The 25020-nt window shown below is 42.4% G+C and overlaps 1 protein-coding gene across 2 annotated transcripts; it reads right to left on the reverse strand.

The window, feature by feature from the left end:
- Positions 1–6621: 6621 nt before the first annotated feature.
- Positions 6622–22688, reverse strand: PARD6B (par-6 family cell polarity regulator beta). Of its 2 annotated transcripts, none has more exons than XM_027087005.1 (3): positions 22307–22688; positions 17415–17637; positions 6622–8656 (listed from the first exon to the last, which is right to left on the reverse strand). In XM_027087005.1, exons 1-3 carry the CDS (start codon positions 22358–22360, stop codon positions 7827–7829), a joined length of 1107 nt encoding a protein of 368 aa, XP_026942806.1. In that variant the 5' UTR covers positions 22361–22688; the 3' UTR covers positions 6622–7826. The 2 variants fall into 2 exon arrangements, with proteins under 2 accessions (XP_026942806.1, XP_026942805.1); XM_027087004.1 differs by having other exon boundaries at positions 22295–22685.
- Positions 22689–25020: the final 2332 nt, after the last annotated feature.

Consider the following 25020-nt stretch of genomic DNA (forward strand, 5'->3'; position numbering starts at 1 on the left):
CTGAGACAGCAGCTGAAGGCCTCTGGGAATGTTGGGGAAAACCTGATTTGCGACTGACTACCCTACTGTAGATTTAAAGCTAGCACGCGCTGGCAGGACAGAAAGCCTGGGAACAGAACTCTTATGTTCCATAAGAACAGTGCCCTGTTTCATCTGAGTGGAACCTGTTCCAGGTCTTAGTGGAACAATGCCATAAAAGCTATTTCCTTGTCGTTTCAGGCATTGCTAGGAGATGGGATGGAAAAGGAATGCTGTACTGATACAATCTGTGAGTTGTACTATTAGTCAAATTCTAGCCTTTTTTGGTCTTCTCTTTTGGTGGATAGCCCAGAACAAAAATCCAACCTGGAGTTTTCAGAGGCTTATTTTCTGCACACCTCTAATGATCTGTGTGGGGAATTACTGTATTCGATCAACCTTGCGATTCTGGAAAGTCAGATTATACTAATTTAAGGAAGTGGAGTCCCTTGCACAGGGGGCTGGAGACTGAAGCTTACTTTCGCCAAGTTAACAGTACAGCGTATGCCAGATGAGTAGATGAAGGCTTTCCGTACATCTTTATGAATTTCAGAAGACCTTATAAGCCATGCTCATTAAAGCAGTTCTGCTAAGAGTGAAGGAGAGATACAGATGGATCTGAGGACTTCTCAGACTGTAATAGGCACAGGAAGCACCTGAGGAGAGCTTGTTAAAATGCAGATCTCTGGGCTCCACCAGCAGAGGGTCTATTCAGCAGAACCGAGGTGGGGCCTGAGCATCTGCATCTCTAACTTCCATACAAGTGATGCCGAAGCTGCTGTCTGGGGACCACACTCTTGGAGGACTACTTTGGGCTGGTTGCTGAATCCCTCTGGACCTCAGCCATCGCCCTGAGAAGTGGACAGCACAGCTGACATTCAGAGCGCTTATTAATCCTCAGGCACTGTCCTCAATCCTCGCGGTGACCTATGAGGAGATGGTTTCACAGTAAAGGAATGAGAGCCTTTGATGGTCCATGGTTCTGAGCTTCTGAGACAGCGTTGGCAAACTGGTAGCCTGCAGGCCAGCTGGGGCTGGCCGGTCTGTTTGGTCTGTCTCACGAGCTGTTTTAAAAATCAGGATGTTCCACGGGAAATTCTGGATTTCTGGTATCTTCTTAAAAGTTCGAAGAGCTGGCAACGCTGGGCCCATACATACCCAAGTGGCAACAACGCAGTGGGGTGTGTATGTAAGGGGAGACTGGCTTACCAGTCCCACCCACCCTACCCCATTCCAACCCCTTGGGAATCACCCATTACTCTAAGACCACGATTCTCTTGTTTCTGTATTTCAAAAGTAATGAATTTTGAACTTTCTGCCATTTCAGATTAAAGTTTCTATGTACTCTTTATACATTACATTTGTATCAGATTTAGTTATGGTAAATACAATCAAAATAAAACAATAATATCTGAAAACACAAAAGCAAACGTTGCCATTATTATGAGATTTAAACTTTTCCATCAAATTCAGAACAGGCCACTAGACCCCAAATTTCATTTCCACTTTTACCATTTTCCTTTGACAGAGGACTGCCCTCTGTTCCCATTTACCTTTTGCACAGTACCTTATGCTTTGAACTCTCTCCTTGACGAGAAATGTACACCCAAATACTCTTTAAAAAAGCTGCAATTGACGCCACTGTGTTCACTTCCCTTTCACAGGGTCCTTCTTTTGTGAGGTGACAGCACCCTGATTCCCTGATTCTTCTTTGAGGAACACCCCTCACCAACCCAGCGCAGATGTGGGCTCAGGACCCAGAGCCAGAGAGAGTGGGCTCTGAGGCTTTGGCTGTGATTGGTGGGGAGCGGAGGCTCGCTTCCGGGTGGGTAGTTAATGACAGAAGGTACACTAGAGTTGCTGCAGGCCATTTTTGTCACCACAAAGGGGTAATTTGTCTGAGAAAACGCAAAGCAGGAAACAGAAATTCTAGCTTGTGTTGTAAATACAGCAGCCACTCGCTCCGTGTGGCTATTTAAATTTAAATTCATTAATTAAAACTACATAGAGTTAAGAATTCAGCTTCTCAGTTGCACAAGTCACGTCTCAAACATGCAGTATCCATGTGTGGCCTAGTGACTCCCATGTGGGCTGAGCAAATGAGCAAATAGGCCACTCCCATCATTGTATTAAGTTCTACCAGCCGCACCGTTAGATAATATCTGTGCTGAAGTTCTAGCCCTGACTATTCAGCTACGTGAGCCAATAAATCTCTTTTTAGTGAAGCCATTCGAGTTGGATACACTCATAATCCAAAGCCAGAAGCCTTCAGTTAGCGCTCTAGAGAACACGACCGCAGGATTTAAGTTTCATTGGGGATGGTTTTCTTCCTCTCAGGTCAGTGCCAGAAAAAATAATCACTGGGTCCACAAAAAGTACTTAAGCAAATGACACTCAAGAATATTCATGCCATTTCACCATCTTCTATTGCTTCTCCAATCAGCAAACAATTAAGACATAGAACGGATGGATCTGAAAACAGATACACTTCCTAAGTCCCCGTTCACGTTCATCAGCTTGAGAATAATTAAGAATACAAGAACTGTTTCCCCCCCACTGAAAAGCGTTTTAACATGAACAATATTGAAATAAAATGACATGTGCCTTCTGACACGGTACAATGAGGATATAATATATCTGTAGTATTCTTGCCAAAAATGCGTAACTTGAATTTAATTATGAGGAAACAGACAAACCCACACTGAGGGACAGTCTACAAAACTTGTCTTTACTTTGAAAAAATGTCAATATTATGCAAGACAAAGGAAAGCTGAGGAACTGTTCCAGATTAAAGGAGATCAGAGACATGACACCTGAATGCGATGCATGATTCTGGATTAGACCCTGGATGGAGGGACGATTTTTCTGCAGAGGACACTACGGGGGCAACTGGTGAGATTCTAGTATGGTTTTGTGTAATAAATATTACTCTATCAATGTTAAATTTTTTGAATTTGATAACTGAACTGAGGTCGTATACAGGAATGTATGAGAGAATGTCCTTGCTCTCAGGAAAATATATGCCTGTCTTTAGGGGCTTAAGGGGCTGTGATCTCTGCAACCAGTTCTCAGATGTTTCAGGAAAAATGGAGAGAGAAAGCAAATGTGGGTATGATCGGGGTGAAGGGTATAAACTGTACTTTTCATGCAACTCTTTTCTAAGTTTGAAATTATTTCAAAATAAAAAAGAAAGCAATGCAGTGCTTTTTCCCCCCCTAGGAAAAAAAATATACTAGTATTTTCCATGGCAAATTTCTCAAGTGGAAAACAAAGTGCTTCACAAGAGTTTTTCAAATAGTGCATCCTGAAATTGTTTGGGGATGGCCCAATAAACATTTAAAAAATGGAACAGAAAATCAGCATTTTTCATGTAATGGTTTCACTTTGTGAAACTTTCAATTATATATAGGTGTGTAGTACACCCATCCTTACACATGCATACACACATCTGTGTACTGGATCACAACATTCAATGCATTTCTTACTGTGGCGTGCAGTTTTTAAACAATGTTTGAAAGCCATTATACTACAGTATCTTTAAGATAGTGACTCACAATTTACCTAAAACACCTTAGTTTGTACCTGCTGTCCTGGCATAATTATACATTACAGTCACTCATTTTCAGCCACTTTAATTTCTTTTTATAACCAAGTACCGTATGAATAAATATGCTTTGTGGACAAAAAAGAATTTTAGCCTTTTTAAAAAAAATAATAAGAATTATGTATTATTTGTATAATTGAAAAAAATTTTTAAGTTATCTTTACTAACACTATATTAAATAACTTTGCTATCCATCCCTTGGGATTATAATGAACTAGATAACTATAATGAACTAAAAAAAAGATTTTCTATTACACGGAGAACTCTCTAAGAAAGCTTTTTAAAATGGGAAAACACCTAAATACAGCTTGTAAATAAAATACGAACTCTATTTAATATTAATTTATAAAATACACATCAAATTTTGTAAAGTAACTGGACAAACACATTAGCTTTTAAAAATATATTATGTAAATCTTGTTTACAGGGAAGAACTTGGTAGACTACTACACACTAAGGGCTTTTCAATTATTAAATCTAACAGACTAATTTCCTTTCTTTTACCTTGTAATAGCTAGTCAGACACCCACCCAATTACAGCACTTAAGTAGCACGTAATATAGCTAGAGGCACAACTAATGTATGCTTTACCTTACAGGTTAACAGTCACCATCAGCAAGTGATATGCTGTCACAAATAACAAGGTCAAGACTTTCTACGTCTTCCAAGTCAGGTGCTCCCCAATCTGCTGAGCTGCCGAAGTCACTGACACACACACAACCCTTAAAGCTTTGTCACCCACAATTAAACCTTTCATCAGTCTAAAAGATGGGAATATCAGAGCAAACAACCAGTTGCTGCTCACCATTAATTCAAGCACCTTAAGGCAAACGACCAGAACAGGGCTAGCTTTTCCTTATACATTTCTATGACTTCAATGATTTTTTCCTCAAATGTAATTTTTTACCCAGACTGGAAACTTGGAAGCAGCAGGGATTTAGGATACAAAGAGCACTGGGGTCGTATTTGGGGATGCAAAGGATCTTTTAGTTCCATACCATTGTTTCATGGACCCCGAAACCAAGTGCATCAGGTACTGAGCGCAACAGTCTGCACCAATGGATGATGTGAAGGGTTCTATGTACACGATGTTGAATTTTTACTCAGAAGACTTTCAGTTTTTAAACTGGCGGAAGGAATCGGTTATTATCCTGCATGCTGGATGGCAGAGGAGTTAGTGCAGAGATCGACTGAGCCAATGACCGGGTGACTAATTTGGGATTAGACTTGGCTCAGGAAGAGGGTGTGTTTTATCTCAGGCCTTTTACAGTGTTCAGCATAAAGTGAACTCAATCCATATAGGCAATACCTGTACCTGGGGTGGTAATAAAAAGTGTAACTAAGTGAATTTGAATTCAGAAGAGAAACTTTCACTTTACAAACAACTTTTGCCTTATTTCAAATAATCTTAAACAATATAAGTGATAATTCTATATGGATATCATGCATAACCTCTCACATTATCAGAATTTAACTATATTTTAAATGCCCTAACCCTAACCCTAACTCTAACCCGGGCCCTCGGCAGTGCAAGCGCGGAGGCCTAACCACTGGACCGTCAGGAATTCCTGGTGTTGATCTTCTAAAAATTAAGGAAGCCAGAATCTTGTTATAACTTAGCAATTTTCTCCCTACCCATTTGCTGTAATGGGTGCTTGGTAAATATTTGTTGGGTGACTTTTCATATATTTGCAGACAAGAAAGTAGCCTTTATACAAGTCTATCTTTATTTGTAAAAAATAATATACAACTAAAGCTAATTTGATTTTTAAAATCAAAGCTCATTTAGTGATAATGTACATTTTATAATAAAATTGTAGTAAAATACTGACATTTGATAGTTTAAACAAAGTAGCATTCATGTAAAAATCATATTGCATGTAAAATTTAATTAGAAAATCCATAGTTCACAAAAGTACATATATTTTGTTGACAGCTCGAGGACATTATCATAAATTTACTTAAGATACAGAACAAAATTCACAGTTAGCTTGACATTTAGTACTATAAAATTTTATGCTGAGTCCACTGATATTTTTGTTAATAAGGTACACTTGAAATAATTCAGACTACCAATGAATCGACATTTTATTGTATAACCAAGACCTATTGGTTTTACAATACGTCTAGCAATCAATTCTTTCACCAATAATTTATACGAGAGATCCAGTTGAAAAGACCGTTGACATATACCCTTAGTGGGATAATTAGAAATCACTAGCAGGGCTTCCCTGGTGGCGCAGGGGTTGGGAGTCCACCCCCCGATGCAGGGGACACGGGTTCGTGCCCCGGTCCGGGAAGATCCCACATGCCGCGGAGCGGCTAGGCCCGTGAGCCATGGCCGCTGAGCCTGCGCGCTGAGCCTGCGCGTCCGGAGCCTGTGCTCCGCAACGGGAGAGGCCAAAACAATGAGAGGCCCGCGTACCGCCAAAAAAAAAAAAAAAAAAGCACTAGCAGCTTTGATTTCCATTTTCATGAATACATACAAGACAAATCTGTATTTTACAGTTAAAAGTTGTACAAAAAGTCAAGCCCTGAAGTATTTCTTCCCCTAAGAAAAGTTCTGATGTTAAAACTTTGTTAAAAAAAAAAGAGAGAAAGAGAGAGAGGTAGTATGTGAAAGTATTTTTACTTAAAATGTTGAAGCCCTGCACCACTTATAATTATAAATGAAATGTAACCTTCTACTTATTAACATTTTGCCATTCAAGAGTCAAATTTATAGAACTCAACAGAATGTTAAACCTGGAATGCCATTAAAAAATAGTGGTTATATAATTGGAAGAACTTCAATGAATTCAACAAGAAGTACACTGTATTACATAATGTTGTGCAGTTAACAGTTTAGTGATAACATGTTTAGTGGTAAAATGTGGGCAAAATACATTGAAGTATTCTGAGTCAAGAGAGCTTCATTTAATCAACTTTACTTCATATACTTTTACCATATAGAGAAAATATCCTTCAAAACGGAGTCATTTGATTCTTCATTGTTTTAATAGCACACAATTGTTATAAGGTATCCATTCTAGCCCTAGCATAAAATTAATCAATAAATAACTCTGAGAGAAATATCCATAAGTCACAGGAAACTCATGTAGTTCATACTATTCTTAGTCTCTATATACAAGCTACTGTAGTGCCTGTGCACCTCCATACAATGAAACCAGGCAAGGAACGAAAGTTAGCAGCCTTACTCTTACCTTGCTAAGTGGATGCATCGGAAAGTAATAAATAGCCTCATAAAATTAATCGAGATACACTCTACCTGTCAGAGGTGAATACGACATACTTTTCATAAAGTGTAGGCAGTGTTCCTAGAAATCCCATTAAGGAAAACCCAAAATTTTCATATAAAAAGTGCACAAGGTTGTCCTGTGTGTAAAAATCTCTTAGTTTGGGTGCATTTTTTTTTTTAACGAAAATAATTCACACTACTCAAATACATTAAAAGAGTAAAAAGGCAGACAAACAAAATATACACACAAACAACAAAAGGAATGATTTCTAATGAGATTTGGAATGAGGACAAGAAGAAGTTATGGGAGAGAGTCTTCCATGGGCAAACACGGACCTGAACAACTGTTAGAGTTTCTTAATTCAGGAACATAGCTTCAATGCTTTATAACTTAGGAAGCAACCCCTAAAAACAGTCAATTGATTTGATTTCTTAGAAATTAGGAAAAAAAAAAAAGCATTTGAGAAAATTACTCGCTACAATTAGCAACAGAGGAACAATATTAAAAAATCAAAATACAACATGGGGAATATAGGAGCCAAGGTCCCAAAGTAACGAAAGATAGACTCAGACTTCTTCACGTTAGAATTAAGATATACAGTTAAAGGAAAAATCAACCAGGCTCTGCACAGCAGGTTAAATATGCAACCACTTCAAACGGAAATGATCTAGTCCTTATGTGTAGTTCTGGGAATGTGCTCTAACATCCAGTTCTCTATAGACAAAATAGCAAAAGCACATCATTTCATTAGCAAAGGCCCCTTTGTTTTAGACTTAAATTCACCTCTGAGCCACTGAAGTTTATATTAATTATCAAACTACTATTTTAATAACATTTTAAGCTTGCAATATACTTTTTTCATGCCTATCCCAGATCACTGGTTCAGAGGTACATATGCTTTAAACTAGCCAAATTTACAAGTCTCCACGGCATCCTCACTCAGAAGACATTCAGACGCGATGGTTTCATAGTGTTATGATTGTTCCATCTTCTTCTAAGAGTTTCTGATCTGGAGCACGCGTTTCAAATTCTGTATTTGTGCCACTTGCTAAGGGTGCTAAGCTCACTTCATTAGAAGGAATAAAACCGTTCTGTCCAGATTCAAAACTGAGTTCTATTTGTGTTAATGATTCCAGGCTCTCGGTGTTGCGAACAGCCTTAGGGATCTGCTGTGGCACACCATTGTCTTCAATAATAATGTCATCTTCATCGCTGTCTTCATCCTCTGGCTCAAAGCTCGGTTCGATCTGCTGTGGATAGCCAGGAAGGCTGTTGTCAGTAGACTGGCCAGAGCTGCCGGAAGTCCGACTGTTCCTAATGACGTTATTCCTCTGGTTTGCTGGTCTCACTGTGATGATGAGGTTGCGGCTGTTTGCAATCATCATGTCAGTTACTTGATCTAGACTCTTCCCGGAAACTTCTATGCCATTAACTTCTAAAACTTCATCATTAACGGCTAATAGTCCTGTGCTTTGAGCCAGACCTCCTGGCACAAGTCTGGATATAAAGATCCCTGGGACCTTCTCTAAGCCATGGGGTGTCACCCTGACACTGGAGCCGTCCCGGATGTAGAATCCTAGGGGTTTCTCAGTGCCATATTTGTAAAGACGGACCCTACGATGTGTTTCTGGGAGAATATCCACGTCTATAATAGAAGACACAGGTCTGAAGTCCTGGGGCATACTAATGACTATGTGTGGCTTTTTTCTATGGTTGTCAGGACGCAACACATTGGTTAAAACATTCTTCTTCTTTATTAGTGTGTCTGTACCAAAGGCACTGTAGTCTGCTTCTTCTGTTTAAAAATAAAATAAAATAATTATAGAAATGCTGTAAAAACGCCCATTTATCTATAGTGGAATCTGTACAGAAAGGACAACTCAAATATATTTGATACATAAACAAACTCGTTAAGTATCAGCCTGCTCCTATCGGCTGAAAATGTAACGCAGTAAGACATGCTATACCAGAAAAGCCCAATAGGTGGCCCTCTCGAGTATTCACCATGAAGTTACCAAAAGTTGAAGTTAAATTTGAAAAAGCTCAATGACTCAAACAACATTAAATATGGCAGATGAAATTCTGATAAGCCTCGCACACACATTCTTAAACACCATTTAAAACAAGTTATTTACATTGTATTTTCCCTATGTTTGTTTAAACACCTCCAATTTGCATGTTTATCATATTTGACTCAATGACACGAAATTGGGCACTTTTGAAGCGCAAATACCTGTACTAGAGTCTGGGAGGACAGTGTACAAGCAGACCTCTTTTTACTGCGCTTCGCAGATAATTGTGTTTTTTTACAAATTGAAGGTTTGTGGTGACCCTGCACCGAGCAAGTCTACCAACGCCATTTTTCCAACAGCATTTGCTCACTTCGTATCTCTGGGTCACATTTTTTAATTCTTGCAATACTTCAAACTTTTAAATTATTATACTTGTTACGATGTGCTTTGATCAGTGATCTTTGACATCACTACTGCAGAAAGATTATGACCTGCTGAAGGCTCAGGTGATGGTTAACATTTTTTTTTAGCAAAAAAGTATTTTAAACTTGAGTTATGTATTTTTTTAGACATGATGCTATTACACGCTTAATTTGTGCAAGAATTCATGTGACTTGCTTTATCGCGATATTTGCTTTATCGAACCCACAATATATCTGAGGTCTGCCTGTAATTAAATGAAATGGATAATACACATAAAATGATAATGTAATTAAATGAATGCATATCAAACACAGGAATTCTGGTCTTCTGAAAATACACTCTCCCTCAGTTTTCTGGGGGAGTTCTTAACCTTTCATTTTCCCACTTTTGAAAGAGGCTGAGGTATAAGACAGAGACAACAGGGAGGGGTGAGGATTCTGGCAAAGCTGAGACCTCCTGCCCCATTTAATGGCATGGCTTTTCTCGCTCCAGGCAGCTTTTCTTCACGGACTGTAGGAATTTGTGTGGACAGTCCAACTTGTCAGAAAGTCTTGTTTTTTTAGGTTAAAAAAAACACAAACCTTCCCATTTAAAATGCCGACACCTAATTAAATAACAACAAAAACCTGTTTGAGCAAAATAACATCTGGGGGTTGAATTTATTCTTCAAGCCAGCAATTTATAATCCCTGATGTAAATCAGGGAAAACAGGGCACTAAAACTAGATCTCCTTACATCCCACAGCTGGAGGTAGACAGTCTACAAACAACACGTCTCATCAGAGGATGAGGAAACAGAATTAGCAGCAGGCATAAAAGGTGAAATCACATTTCAAAAATAACTGGAACGGGGATAAACTAAAAAGTCACAATCTCCAAGGATGAAAAAAATATTTAATAAGAATAAAAAAGACAAAAGTGCCCCCACCATCCCAAGAACTAGTTTAAAGTCCTAGTCTCAATCACTGCTACAGACAACAGTAACATCACCAGACTGTGTCTGCACAGGGCTTCCACCTGTAGCCTCCTGTCACCCAACTCTCGGCCCCCCTGTCGTTAAGTATTATTACCTTTACTTTATAGACCAGGAAATTAAGGGTACAAAATAAGGTACAGACAGAAGACTGGCCCCAGGTTTTCTTACTAAGGCCAATACCGTACATGTTCAATTCATACAGTGAATGTTAAATGTCCACTGTGTGTCAGAGCCTGGAGAACTTCAGTATTCTTTTCTCAGTGCTGCTTGAACACTCTTCAGAAGCTAGTTTCAGATAAATGTACAAGACTAGGGGTACCTGGGGACTTCCCTGGTGGCGCAGTGGTTAGGACTCTGCGCTCCCAATGCAGGGGGCCTGGGTTTGATCCCTGGTCAGGGAACTAGATCCCACATGCATGTCACAACTAAGGAGCCCCACCTGCCACAACTAAGACCCAGTATAACCAAAAAAAAAAAAAAATAAAGCCTAGTGGTACCTGATTTTGGGGCATTTTCCCCCTGGGGATAATTTTGCTTCATTTATGGAGAAAGTACTTACACTGTGTTCTTACAAAGACAAATTTATTTATAATTTGGCTTGGGAAATAAACTGACTGACAAAAGAATCTTTTGGGCAAAATGTAGCCAGAAATCTATCAACAATGATCTTCTACTGAATGTGTTTATTCAAAATTGTATATTTCATTTTACAGTCAATTAAGAAAGCCCACACAATTTTTATATGGGAAATTCCACACCATACAAAAGGAGAACAAAACTAAGTTGCTTACATACCTATTCATGGGAAACCTGACCAAAAAACCCCCCAAATCTGCATAATTTGGCATTGCATCCAGACTCTGTTTGAATGCTCTCTGCTAAATTCTCAAAAGCAATATGCCCCAGTACAAAGGCACCTTTGTTCTCCCATCTAGCTAATCAGTTTCCAGCCACTGGGAAAAGAAATATTTTGGCAGAAAGCCAGGGTGCAGGGTGTCGGTTTAAAGTGTAAAGGTGAACATCTACAGGGAACAGGCCTGACGTTCCACCTGAGCATGTCTGTCAAAGTACAAAACTCAGAAAGAGACGGAAAGTTGGAATCCTGGCTCATGGCAACCTTTCACTTGTATAAACCCAGGCTTTATGCAACAGTGTGTGATATAGGCTCAGCGAAACCTCACCTATCCCGAGCCTGACAATCTCAGCTCACCGAAACAGACAAGGATCTACTCCTGGAATGCCGCCAAACAGCCAAACTGGATGTCTCACTTCCTTACACACAAAAAGCTCCTGTGCTTTCCTCACAGAGGAAGGGAGCCCTGAAGGGCCTCCCTCTGAGCCTCTTACTTTTTAAACATTAATTCCAAAAAACCCTGGTTATCTCATTCCTCAGCTCACAGTCTTAAGTCACAGTCAGGGGTAAGGGTCCACCAGTGAGTGGCAGGCACAGATACAAAAAATAAAAGCCTACAGTGAAGAAAAAGCAAACCTGAAAACAAACAAACAAAACAAAAGCGTTATATAAATCCCAGCAGCATCCGTGTACAGTAACAAAACAGTAACAGTTCATCGTAGAGTCATCAAGAAGGTTCAAGATTATGACCCATTCAAGTTCAGTAGGAAGACAGGGAAAGAATGAAATAATTTTTGAAATTGTTCTAATCAAGGGGTGGACAATCTTTTTCTGTAGAGTTTGTACAGTAAATATTTTAGGTATTGCAGGTCATATGGTCTCTGTTGCAAAAGCAGCCACAGGCACTACAGAACGGAGTGATCATGGCTGTGTTCCATGAAAACAGCCAGCAAGCCTGAGTTTGCCAACCCTTGTTCTAATCCAAAATGGTTAAATGAAATACATGTGGCAACTTTAAAAGGATTAAACATCACTTAAAGCAATATTCAAAGCCTGCAGATCCCTTCACTTCCTAATATAAGGAAAATCAAATGCCAGACACTTAAGCACCTGCTACTATGTGGCTAGACATCGTGCTGTGTGCTGCAGATCCAGTGCACCAAACAGCTAAGGTGCTTGCTTTCATGGTGCTTACAGACTAAAATAGATGGCAATTAACAAAGAACTTGAAACCATTATATTATTACAAAGGTGCCAAGAGCTGTGAAGTTTATCAGTGGGAACTCAGCCTGGTCTGCAGGGTAAGGCAAGGCTTCTCTGGGGAGCGTGGTTTATACTGAGACTGGAAAACAAACCAGTAGCTAATCAGGTAGAAGGGAGGGAAGAACTTCCGGGTGCAGATACAACAAATACAGAGCCGGGCAGGATGGGGTCGGCGGAGGAGACGGTGAGAAGGCAGGGTGGGAGGGGAGAGAAGAGGAGGAGCTGGAGCCAAGTCTAGGCGGCCAGGGCCCTGCAGACAGACAGGGCCTCCGGGGAAGTGGGGAGGATTATGGGCTTCAGCCTGAGGGCAAAGGGAAGAAAACCAAGGATTTTGGTTTTCCTACAAAGCTCACTCTGGCTGCAGGCTGGAGGAGGGACCTGCGGGGAAGACAGGAGGTTTTACTGCAGGTAATGTAGGATGGTACCTGGCCTGGGGCAGAGGCAGTGGAATGGGGAAATAAGCTTGAAAAGTAATCAGAACACATTTTTAATAGGCCACGTGACCGAATAAAAAGGTGTGTCAGGAAACGGGGAAATAAGTTTGAAAAATAATTAGAACACACTTTTAATAGGCTTGGTGACTGAAAAACAGGTATGTGTCAAAGGCGACACCCAGGTTTCTGTCATAAGCAACTGGCATCACATTCTGAGCTGTTACTCAGAATTTTTTTATTTCTCGGGCCGTACCTTCTGTTAAACAATTTTTCACAATTTACTATTAAAATGTATACTCCTTAGACCATTTCTAAATTCAACCCTGACTCACTAAAATATAACCTTAAAATACAGCTCCCAAATAACATCCAATGCACAGTACAGTTCTAAGAGACAGTTTAAGTGGCTGCCCAGTTCCAGGTGTCTGGGCCACAAGGCCACGTCCTAACGCAGATGAGGCTTCAAGCAAGGCCCTTCTGGTACTTCCAACATACTCCTTTGAATAAACCCATGATACAAATGTGCTTGTCTGATGGCACACAGAAACAGCCTGTGACACGGCAAGCAGCTGTGGTGTAAGTATTCTGATCAGATCTGGCGAGACGTCCGTGCAGGTCAACGGGCCTCAGACTTGGCTGATCATCGCAACGGGCTTTTAAAAAATACACATTTCCCTGGCTGCGTTCCAAACCTACAGGAATGACCCGAGTACTTTTTCTAAAGGTGCAACCTTTAAATATTTTCTGAGATTGTTTACCATACAAGAACCACCTGAACAACAAGAGAAGAAAAACACTCTTTTTCCCTCAAATAAATGAGGAAATTCTAAACTCTGACAGGGTGAGGGGGCTGGCAAAAGCCCTAGGATCCTCTGCGAAAGTAACTTTTAAAATATCAGGTTTTTTCTTTTGTTTTTGCTTCCACAATAACAGCCCTGGAAATAGAGTCTGGGTTTTCTCCTCTAACAATAAATTACTGTAAGACATAAAACTTTTCAAGATATGCCATGATGCTACCCCCGAGTTCAAGCTATGAAGTGGTTTATGCCTTCAGTCCTGAGCTCTCACTTCAAAGAAGCTTTATTTGGTAGAGGGGATCAGATGTTAAAAGGTCACACGGTTTAAAATTTAAAATCGTTTTCATGTCTGTCTTTAAAAAAATCGCTTGGTGCCACATCAAGTGCAACTGCTGCCCTATTGGTTCCTAAATTGGAAGCAACAGGCCCGTAAAACAGAAAGTGTGTTGTAATTAAGCGAGAAAATGTAACTGTACTTAATGCCATGTTTTACATTAGTTTCCTGAATTTAATGTTCATTAAAGTTTAAGTAAAATCAGCTTTCTACTTAAGCATCTCTTGAGCTCTGTTTAAAAGAAAAAAGGTATCACCACGAACTACAGGGCACTGTGTAACTCTGTAAGACAGACAACAAACATGTTAACTCTACCTAAATAACCAGAGGGTAATGTGGTAAAGGTGGAGGTTGGGGGGCCCTAGCTAGGGTGGTCAGAAGAGGTCCCTCTGAGAAAGCCATCTGAGCTGAGAACTGAGGGAGGAGGAGGCAGCCATGGGACCAGCTGCAGGAAAAGCGTTGCTTACAGAAGGAACAGCAAGGGCAGAAGCACAGAGACGGCAACAAGCCCGCTGAGTCCTAGGGACAGAAAGAAAGCCAATGTGGTTGCTCTGAGGGGGGAGTGGGAGAATGGAGGAAGGAGACGCTGCTGTGGAGCACGAATCAGGATGTATTTTATTCTGGATGCAACGGAAACCACTGGAGGGTTTTCAGCAGGAATGAATCGACTGACTGACTTTTCATGTTTTGCTTAAGTCATATGTGTATTACAGTTACTTTTTTTTTTTTTGGCCGCACCGGGTGGCATGCGGGATCTTAGTTCCCCAACCAGGGATTGAACCCGTGCCCCCCTGCAGTGGAAGCATGGAGGCTTAACTGCCGGACCACCAGGGATGTCCTAAAGTTACAATTTTAAAAACAAAAATTTTCTGTTGAACACACTGCCTATTTCTAGATCAAATTCTAAGGGCTCTGAATTGTATTGGTTATTTACCTCTACAGCATAGAAAACTTTTGTTTACATCTAAACATATTTGAAAAGGAAACAGCAGATGATAACCGCCCTTAAAAGATGTTAGGATTAATCCTATGATCACGTAAGTGTTACAATTCCAGTAACAAAAACATGTGGTAGTATAATCCAACACCTATAATCTTTCTAAGGAAGGGGATAATCCAACAAGTTCTGTCAGATGGCAGTAGTTTAAAAATAGTCATTCTATATTTAAATACATGTTCCAAACAGCAAATTTGTAATGAAAATTACAACTGCTAACAAGATAGGCCTTCTATGCAACAACAATGATTTAAATTATTCTGCTTAAAATGACAAGCTCCACTCCAATGTTTTGTCTTCTCCTCTTCCTTCTCCAACATTCTATACATAGCTTTCTAAGAACCATCCCTGCTCTTCATCTCAGCAAGCCCTTATGTCTACTCCCCAAAATTTCAACTATCACTTTTCTGCAGACTTTCAGCTCTTTGATCAGCCTCTAGATTTCCACCCTAAGCTCCAGCCCATCATTTCTGATTTCCTACGGGACAAGGTTGAAACTCGCCGGCCAGATAAGCTTTTTTGTCCTATAACCAGACCAATTTTCTTTCCAAGTCAACCTCTCTTCCAGACTGTACCTGTTTTATGGCGCCATCAGGCTCAAATCCAGAAAGCTACTTTCCTCTGGACGCCTCCTCAACCCTCTGCCCTCCGGCGGCAGGGGTGGGGTGGGGTGGGGGGGTGGGGGGGGAGGAGAGCGCAGTGACTCTCAGATCCTCCCCTTTATCTTCCTCACCTGGTCTCTTGCCGGGGCAGCTTCTCAGCGTCTCTCACCCCCCTGCTCCTTGCTCTCTCCTGTAAGACTGCTGCGTACTCCAATTCCTCCTGAACAGCCAAATGAGTCTTCCTGAAGTAACACTCTAATTGTACCACACCCCTGCCACATACCTAGGAAATCCATCTTAGGGGTCTTTGGGAAAATGAATTTGCGTGTTTGTAAAGTATTTTGTAAATAGTCAAGTGATACAGAGGTAAGTTACCCTACCCTTGGAGGTTTATTTTGTTGGCGGACTTTAGTTCCTCCAAACCCAGAAGCAAAGATACACAATCAGTGGAATTTCAAAGCCCTAGGAGTGGTCCAATGCTTATCAACTGATTGGAAAGAAAGTTTCACCTTCAAGGATAATCTCTACCCACTCTCTCAAACAGCTTTCTGGGTTGGTTTACAAATACAGTAAGGCTTTGATTATCCCACCAATACTGGGCTTGTGGCTCTCATGTCGCCTTTCCAAACCTCTTCATTTACCAAAGACAAAGGAATAAATGGCACACACCATGGCCATCTATAGGCGGACACAGATACACACACATACACACACACACACACACACACACACGGAGGAGGCCACAAAGTTAAAAGTTTTAGGGCTCAAAATATGTTTCAATTCTTGCCATATAGAGTGGTTATTTTAAAATGTTCTTTTGCAAGACAAATATCAATGTTTACATTCCTCCAAAATAATGACTTGCTCTCTGATTTTCCAGATAATTCACTAGTTTTATTTCTGTGAAAAATGCCTTAAAAGGAAAGAAAACATTCACCGGAGGCATACTACATGCCAGAGCACTGCACTGAGCTCATTTAAACTTCCTAGTAATCCTATGAGATAGTATGTTCATTCTATAGATAAAGATACCGCGACCCAGGAAGAATAAACAGCTTTCCTTCAGGTACCTATTAAGTGATGCATACAGATTTCAAAGTTAATTGCTACCAAAGAAGTAGAATGTTTCCCTGACTCCAAAGTCATACTCCTCCTACCACATCTTTCTGAATGGACAAAATTCCATTCAACAAAGTGAAGATTCAATAAATTCCTAATTTCCATTTTTAAAAAATCTAAGAGGTTATAAAGTAATTAAAACCACAATCGTTCGGACTTCCCTGGTGGTGCAGCGGTTAAGAATCCGCCTACCAATGCAGGGGACACAGGTTCGATCCCTGGTCTGGGAAGATCCCACACGCCACTGAGCAACTAAGCCTAAGTGCCACAGCTACTGAACCTGCACTCTAGAGCCCGTGAGCCACAACTGCTGAGCCTGTGAGCCACAACTACTGAGCCCGTGTGCTGTAACTACTGAGGCCCACGCCCCTAGAGCCCATGCTCCGCAACAAGAGAAGCCACCTCAATGAGAAGCCCATGCACCACAACGAAGAGTAGCCCCCGCTCGCCGCAACTAGAGAAAGCCTGTACACGGCAACGAAGACCCAACGCAGCCCAAAATAAAATAAAAATAAATTAAAAAAAAAACCCGCAATCTTTCCAAAGTATACTTAGTGAAGTGTAACGATGTCAATTAAACCAATAATATCACAGATGTCTTAACTCACTTGTTAGTTAATATGGTAAGAAGATTCGCACAAAATGTCTATTCATTAAATTTGTAGTGAATTCTGTGTATCCTATCAATGAGGAAAATAAACAACTTCTAATTCTAAAATAATTTTTCTAAACATTGTTACTTACCCTTTTTTTGTATAAAAATCCTAAGCAGTGGGTTGGCCGTTGAAACAGCTTTGTGATAATTATCATCGTTATTTATAGGTAGTAAATCTCCGTGGATGTCTGCATAGCCTACTAAAACGTCAACATTGGGTATCTTATGAACATGTTGCAGTAATCCATAAAACTCCTCAAACTTTCCAGGTTTTGATCTTTCCAGTGAAAACCGACGAAATTCAGCTCCAAACTATAAATAAACATATTAATTTTAAAAAAGGTAACAGGATCCAATCTTAAAATGCATGACAGAAAAATTCACAGGCACAGTATTTCCCTTAATGAAGAAGACAGTTCCAATAACACGGTCTATTGTCAGAAATCTCATCATCAGGAGAAAGAACAACATAAGGAAGGCACAGGAAATGTGTCTGCTCACTGCTGCATCTCTGAAGGGCATTCCCTTCAAGAGATGCAGGCTCAACTTAATCCCTGGGGTACCCAGGTCTCACTGAGGACTGTCCTGCAGAGTGACTCAGCTCAAACAAACCCTGTCTGGAGCCCAGATCCTGACAGCAGTATCTGCTCCTCACTCAGGCCATGGGGTAACAAAGATGTTCCTAAGTCTTTATTTTGACTGGTAGCAAAAAGCATCTAAGTTTCCTTCCCCATAAAAGGAATTACAATTGCACAGGAAGTGGCAAGAATTAACAGCAACATATACAAAAAGGACTTTGAGTTTCTTGGCACTAAGGCAGGATACAAATGGAGGTATGTCATATAAGAAACAGGTCTAGAGATAAGAAGTGTCTTCCCTATGTTAATCTTAAAAACACACACACACACACAACACATTAAATATATGTCCTACAACTCTCCAATTAAAGCAAAAGTGTTTACGTGCTTGGCACAATGCTAGGCCCTAGAGAATGAAAGGCTCAGGCCTGCACCAGAGCTCAGAAATTAATGGGGAAAGAGAATAACTATATGAGAGGCATTAAGGGATCACACAAACAGGGAGGACGACACTTCCATCATGCCCAATATTTATCTCCACAATTCTGGTTCTCAGGTCTGCTTCCCTACTCTAGATTCACACCTCTGCCTTCCAAATGCCAAATTATTTAAGTGGTTCTTACTCAACACGAAGGACTGGCTTCATCTAGTCCATAATAAACAGGATCCATGACTTAACTATGGGACTAGCATGGCATTTCCTCAAATGTGGAAACGTAAGAAAGATTCATCAGCCTTCCTCAAAAAGTGCCCCAGTCACACAAGTTTGGGAAATGCTACATAACTATAATTACACTCTTAGGAATCACTGTGGAGACCAGATATTAAACGCTCAGTTAAGTCTTGTGGTTGATTAAAAAAAAAAGTTTTTAAACAAATGTTTGCCAAATATGTTTGACCACTGAACTAATTTTTCCTCTAAATATCTATTATTGGCAAGAAACACTAATGTACCCCTAAGACAGCCTTAAGCATCTTGCAGAGAAAGTCCCTATCAGAATAATTTGAGCAGGTTACAAATGTGTCAATTCATTTCCCTAAGGATCCCATAGTCTCTCTGAACTCACTGCTTTTGCTATCTCAAAGAGTTCATCTGCCTTGCTTATACCCACACTACTCACTAGTTTTAAATTAAAATGAAAAATTACTAAAACCACTTCTTACCTCTAACAAATCAAAAGTTTCCAAAACACATTCCTGAAACATAAACACTAACATCTGTCAAGAACATAAGGTGACTCATACCTAAAGCGCTCAAAAAGTGTAGTCATACCTTCACGTTTCAAAGTAAATAATAACTGGGGAACACCCTTCATATCAGAGTTAGTCTTATGATGTTATAAAAAGTCATAGTTTCTTCTCCATTTTCTTTATTCTGGTATCAAAACATCCTAGTGCTTTCTGATTCATCTCAGGGTTTTATTACTTCCCCTGGTGAATGGGAGTAACATCTAATAATTGAATATTTTAGGGCTGCAATGTTTTTGCTAAAGCTTGTGGATAAAAATTCTTTGCTCAACATTTTTTTCTCTTGCTTAAATGTTATGATAAAAACAATGGAAAATTGTATGGCTTCACAAGTAGATGTGCCCTTTTGCAATGTTAGCAGGAAAAAAAAAGAGAAATTGTTATGCTTCTTGCAGCAAAACAATAGGATTAAGAGAACTTTTTACTACATGAAGAAAAATACTAAAATAGAGATAATATTAAGACCCAATCAACAACTATTATAACTTTTCTTAGCCTGCTCTAGTTTGCCTTGGTCACCCAGAATGTGTATGGACACCTGTCTCCCAGCATCTTTTGGTACACTCTAGAAATGAAAACTTAATTTTAATATTGTTTGCCCATAAATAATAACTAGGAAATGTACAGCTCAAAGACTATTCCAAGTGTTTAATAACCTAAGGTTATTAAAGGACATCACCTTGATTATTAAGAGCTTTTCCAACTCTGGAGAAACAGGAGGATAAATCAGTTACCAAAAAAAGTCACATGGTAACTGGTATCACAACTTAACTATAGTTATATTTGCATTATCCATTACTTTATTTGCACCATTTTCCCCTTCCATGAGCAAAGATATGACGTTGACACTGTTTTCTATGCAGAAGAAAAAGTTGACACTGTTTTCTATGCAGAAGAAAAAGAAATCCTGAAACGTGGATCTGTACATCACCAAGTTGTGGTTACAACCTTTTAGCGACCAGCTTTGTAAAAAGCTGTGATATCACCAAAGCAGTGAAAATGGAAGTATTGCTTCACACATCTGTCCAAATATTTTTTAAATGGTAAAGATGCCAAATGTTTTATTTAATCCATTAAATATATATTTAAAACATAAGGTGCCACTGACACACTAGAAACAGCACCTCTACTGTGCCTATTTATCAGCAGCTAGAACACTAGTGGGACCACACTTTGAGATGCAGGTTCTCAGAATGCCTTGATTCTATTTAAGAGACACGGTTCACCAGAAGTCCAGTATGGCAGGTCAAATATATAATGGGCAGTATGGGAAAGATTCACAAACCAGTTGACAGAAAAAAAGGGCAGAAAGCCTGAAATTCCAGTCCCCAAGTGCTCGAGGTTTTCTAGTCTGAGAGATAAATTGCCACTTGACTGTATTTATCAGAACACCTAGAATCCCTACTCATTTTTTCCTATGATAAAAAGATTAAATACTTGCTACCAAGATTAGGACCACAAACTGAATTTTAAGATTATGCAACATCATAAATGTCTTTCTTTTCTTAACCTCAACTCCCACAAACCCAAACTAGATTTATGACAGAAATGCCATGAGAAGGTTCAACCACTGGCCACGGAACTACCACCACTATACTGCTAGAGGAAAAGCTCTATATATTTTGAGTTATCTTAACCATTAGTTCAAGCGTGTCACTTCAATTTGCTATGGCAGTTCCACGGAGGACACAGGAGACAGCATATTCATGAAACGTCTATAACTACATTTCTATTCTTATTAAGCAGAAGGGTTTCTTAACTAGTGCCTATTCTGATACACGAGTTAAGTCGAAAATAACATTGTAAAATAATGTGAAAAATGAATGCAGATACTCTTGATGTGATCATCTCAGTTACAGTAGCTTATAGAACTTTGCTTATCAACTCCAGATAGTAAAAACCATTCCACCACAGGCTCCAGGGAGCCTTCCTACTCTGCTTCACTGAAAATCACTCCTGGATTTTGCATTCTCCTCCCCCCTACCCCACCCCGCAGTCTTACATTCAATGATGTTTCATTAGTCTTCAAGTTGATATGCTTTTACTTTTCTCCTATTCTTTCATGTGTTTTGATCTTCCCAGCTCTTATTTTCAATGTTCCCAGGGCCCAGCCCATGTCCTCTTTTTTCTATTCTATAAAGCCTAAAACTTATTTTGTAAAAGGTTTTAAGGTTTTGTCATAAAAAGCACACCTTGTCGAAGTCATAAGCTTTCTGAGCCCCCGTCTTCTCAGAGGATCAGACTAGGTTATCTAAGTCCCCTTTGGCTCTTTAATTCATGAAATGCTTGCTGAAAATGTTCCCGGAGCCGCCGACCATCTTCAAATTCCATCTCAAAACCCCCGTTGGAAAGCATTCCCTCACTAATCCCTATACACCGTCCTGCTCAGGGAGCCCTGCAATTTAGGAATTCAGTGGATACTGACGTAATTATCAGCAGATTGGCGTACCGTTGGTCAAGAGTGAAAACACTTGATGTGAAAAGGTAGCAGGATGGAATGAAGAGGGCACCCAGACTCAAACTGTGAAGTGCTACTCAAACGAAAGGCGATAGTGTTAATTTTATAGATTAAATGCATACCAAAGTTAGGGCTAGAAAAATCTCTAAGCAGGAAGCAAAGCTAACTTTACAAGGGCTCTTGAGTTCCCTGGGCTCTCTCCTTCACCACTTGATGCACCCTTGAGCCACAGAAAGGGGTAACATTTTGTGACCACGGGTGTTCCAAATACTCTTTACTCAGAAGGCCAAGAGGTAGAATTCCTCCAAATCTTTCGTACCACGCTGCGCTCAAACGCCTCCCATCCTCGGCTATACCTCGGCCCTTACTCCCATCCTTGAACAGGAATGATTTTTAAGGAGATAGATTAAGCGCTCAGCTGGTCTCCTCCCTACCTGGGGCAGGAGCAGACACAACCCCCCACGCTCGTCCTCTTCACAGCAAGCGTATTCTCCACCATCTCCTGCCTCCAAATCCCACCATTGCTCCCACCACGGTCCCAGACAGCGGGCAGCTCCTCAGGCCGTCCCCGGCCAGCCCTTGGCTTCCCCCAGGCCTCCCCCAGGCCCCGGGAGCACCCCCCTCAAGGCTCTGACCGCCAGTCCCCATCTAGCCGGCCGCTCCGCCCAGCCCGGGCCCCGCGCACCTTGCTCTTCACCTCCATGGTGCCCAGGCAGCCGCTGCCCGCTCCGTGCCGGTGGCTCCGGTTCATCCTGAGGCCTGGCCCGCAACAGCCTCCTCCAGCCGGGCCGCCCCTCGGAGCGCGGAGAGCGAGTGCCCGGCCGCTGGGCTCGGGACTCGGCTGCGGCCCAGGCGCCTCCTCACAGGCACCTGCAGAGGGGCGACCGTGGCTCGGGTCTCCGCGCAGAGCTCCGCTCGGCTGGCTCCTCACGCGGTGGGACCGAGGGTGAGACTGGCGGCACGGCGGGCGGGAACGCGGCTCCCTCCCTCCGGGCCTCTGCGACGGCCGCGACGGCGAAGAAGGAGGAGGGGGCGGAGCACAGGGGACAGGCGCCGCAGCCTAGCTCTCAGTCGCTTCCCCCGCGAGCCCGCGCGCGCGCACCCCAGCCGGGCGGGAGCCGCGGCACGTGCGCGCGCTCACCTGCAGCCTCCGTAGACTTCTTGGAGGCTCGCGCTCCGCCCACACCCAATGGGAAGCGCGCACCTGCGCCCCCAGCGCCAACCAATCGGTACACGTCTCGCGCAGCGCGTGGGCGGGCCGCCTCCGCGAAAGTCCCGCCCGCCGCCGTACGATTGGTCCCACGCTGCGAGGGAGGGGCGGGATCACCTGAAGCCGTGGACCTCCTCTCCCGACCTAGCAGGAGAGCTGGAAAGCGCATGCGCGGGCCCTGGAGTTTCCGCCCCGGGAAGGCAGGCCGGAAGCGCGAGCGCACCTGGAGATGAGCTAGGGCGCTGGGCCTTTTGCGCACGCGCAGGCGCGCGCCTGGTTGACCCGGACCCGGCTCGCGCGCCGCGGGGGAATGGGAGGCGAGGCCCGGCTGGTGCGGAGGCGGGGTGGGGCTGCTATGTTTCTGCCACCCCTTATCTTCCTTCCACTTTGGGATGCTGCAGCGTGCAGCTACGCCCCTCCACCACCCATTTGCGTCGTTTAGGGGTCTGGCTGCAACTCTAATTACAAAATTCAAGTTTTCCCGCCTCTGCAACAGTCACTGGGAAGAATCTCAGGGCTCTACTGGCTTAGTTTTGTTGGTAGAGACTCTTTCTGCAGTCCGTCAAGTCCCATAGGGTCGAGTAGCCGCTGGGAGGGAGGGAAAGTGGGCAGAGGCTCGGGATGGCTCCTCGAAGGTCCGGCTTACCCGAGTACTTCTAGACCGGCCCTCCAGGGCTTTCTTTTTTTCTTTGCTTTTAAATTTATTTTTAACCTCTGAAGTCTTCCTCTCCCTCCAGCCATTTCTGGGCTATTCGTTGTGTCCACCAGTGACAGCCTCCAGATTGCCTTTGTCCCCCTCCCCCCAGTGGAATGACCGAGCTATGTCCCTGATAACAAAAGACTGACTCCTTCTCTCTAAATGCCCCAGAGCTGGGTTTGTTCTCCCAGGGGCCCTTTTCAGCACTGGCCGTGCTGGGGAGGTGAGGAGGAGACCCCCAACGCTCCCCCACACACACCTGCAGGGGGCTCATCATGGCACTGCGGGTCCTCAAGGAGCTGTGGAACCCTCCTTTGAGCTGGACCTGGGCCGGTGGGCGGTGTTTCTAACCTGAAATGGCCAAGAAGATCTGGTTAGGGTGCTGCATTCCACCTGAGTCCTCCGAGGCTTCCTCCCCTTATCTCATGCCTCCAATCCCTCCTCACACTTTGCACCCCTCCTTCCCAGCACTTGTGTCAAGTTCCCGTTTCCCCATGTGTTTTGGGAGTAATCTGCTCCTGACCGAGAATGACGGCTCTGAGAAGGCAGGGGTCTGCTTTGCTCTCTGTGGAGCAATAACACCTACCTGACTCCTAGCAGGTACTCAGATATGTCTCTGCTGGGTGCTGGAGCTGAGGAGGGCGATTTCTCCATACTAACTTTACCCCACCTGGGCTCAAAGGTGAGAAACCCATCTTTCCCCCTGAGGGGTTCAGTCCAGCAAATATTCGTGGGGGAATTTAAAGTTTTTCTGGCCATTTTGGGTGGAAGTCCAGATGGAAAGGATCCCATCCCAAGCTGAGTAATAATAAAACTGCCTTCTCTACCCCCTGTTCAAAAGCACCTACTATGTGACTCAAGCTAAACTGGAAATGAAGTGTGGTGCTGTGATGGGGCAGCATGGCAGTTTGGTCTCAAGACCCCTTAATACTCTTAAAAATTATGGAGGGCCTCCAGGTATTGTGTTTATGTGTGATATGTCTTTCAACAGTCGTTGTATTAAAATTGAAATTGAGAAATGTTTAAAACACAAGAATACACAGGCACACATACCAATAGTCATCAGGGTGATGATATCATCACATGTCCTGTCCCTTCTGGAAAATTCCATCGTATACCTGTCTGACAAGGAAGGTGAGAAGAGCAAGTGACATCTTAGTATTGTGAAAATAGTTTGGGCTTTGAGACTCACCTGAAAAGGTCTCAGGGACTCCCAGGGACCGCTGGGATCTCTGTTCTCAGCTGTCACCTCCCAACCCCCAGCTGCCAGGGCTGCATGCTGGGCCCTAGTTCTGTGGGAGCTATTGCTGGGTGGTGGAGCTCTATTACTGTTATCGGTACTGATTTATCAAGCCCCTTTTTAGAAAGGAAGTTCATGGGTGCCAACACACCTGCGTGGGCCCTGCATTCCTGGAGGTGTCGTCACATCCTCTCTGTCCTCCCCCGGGGTGTGGCATCCCTCTTGGACTTTCCTTTCTGGAAGGGAGGGCCCGAGCTTTCTGGA

Source organism: Aethalodelphis obliquidens, unplaced genomic scaffold, assembly GCF_003676395.1.
Source record: "Aethalodelphis obliquidens isolate GAN/ISIS:26980383/991018 unplaced genomic scaffold, ASM367639v1 scaffold57, whole genome shotgun sequence".
In the NCBI taxonomy this organism is placed as follows: Eukaryota; Metazoa; Chordata; class Mammalia; order Artiodactyla; family Delphinidae; genus Aethalodelphis; species Aethalodelphis obliquidens.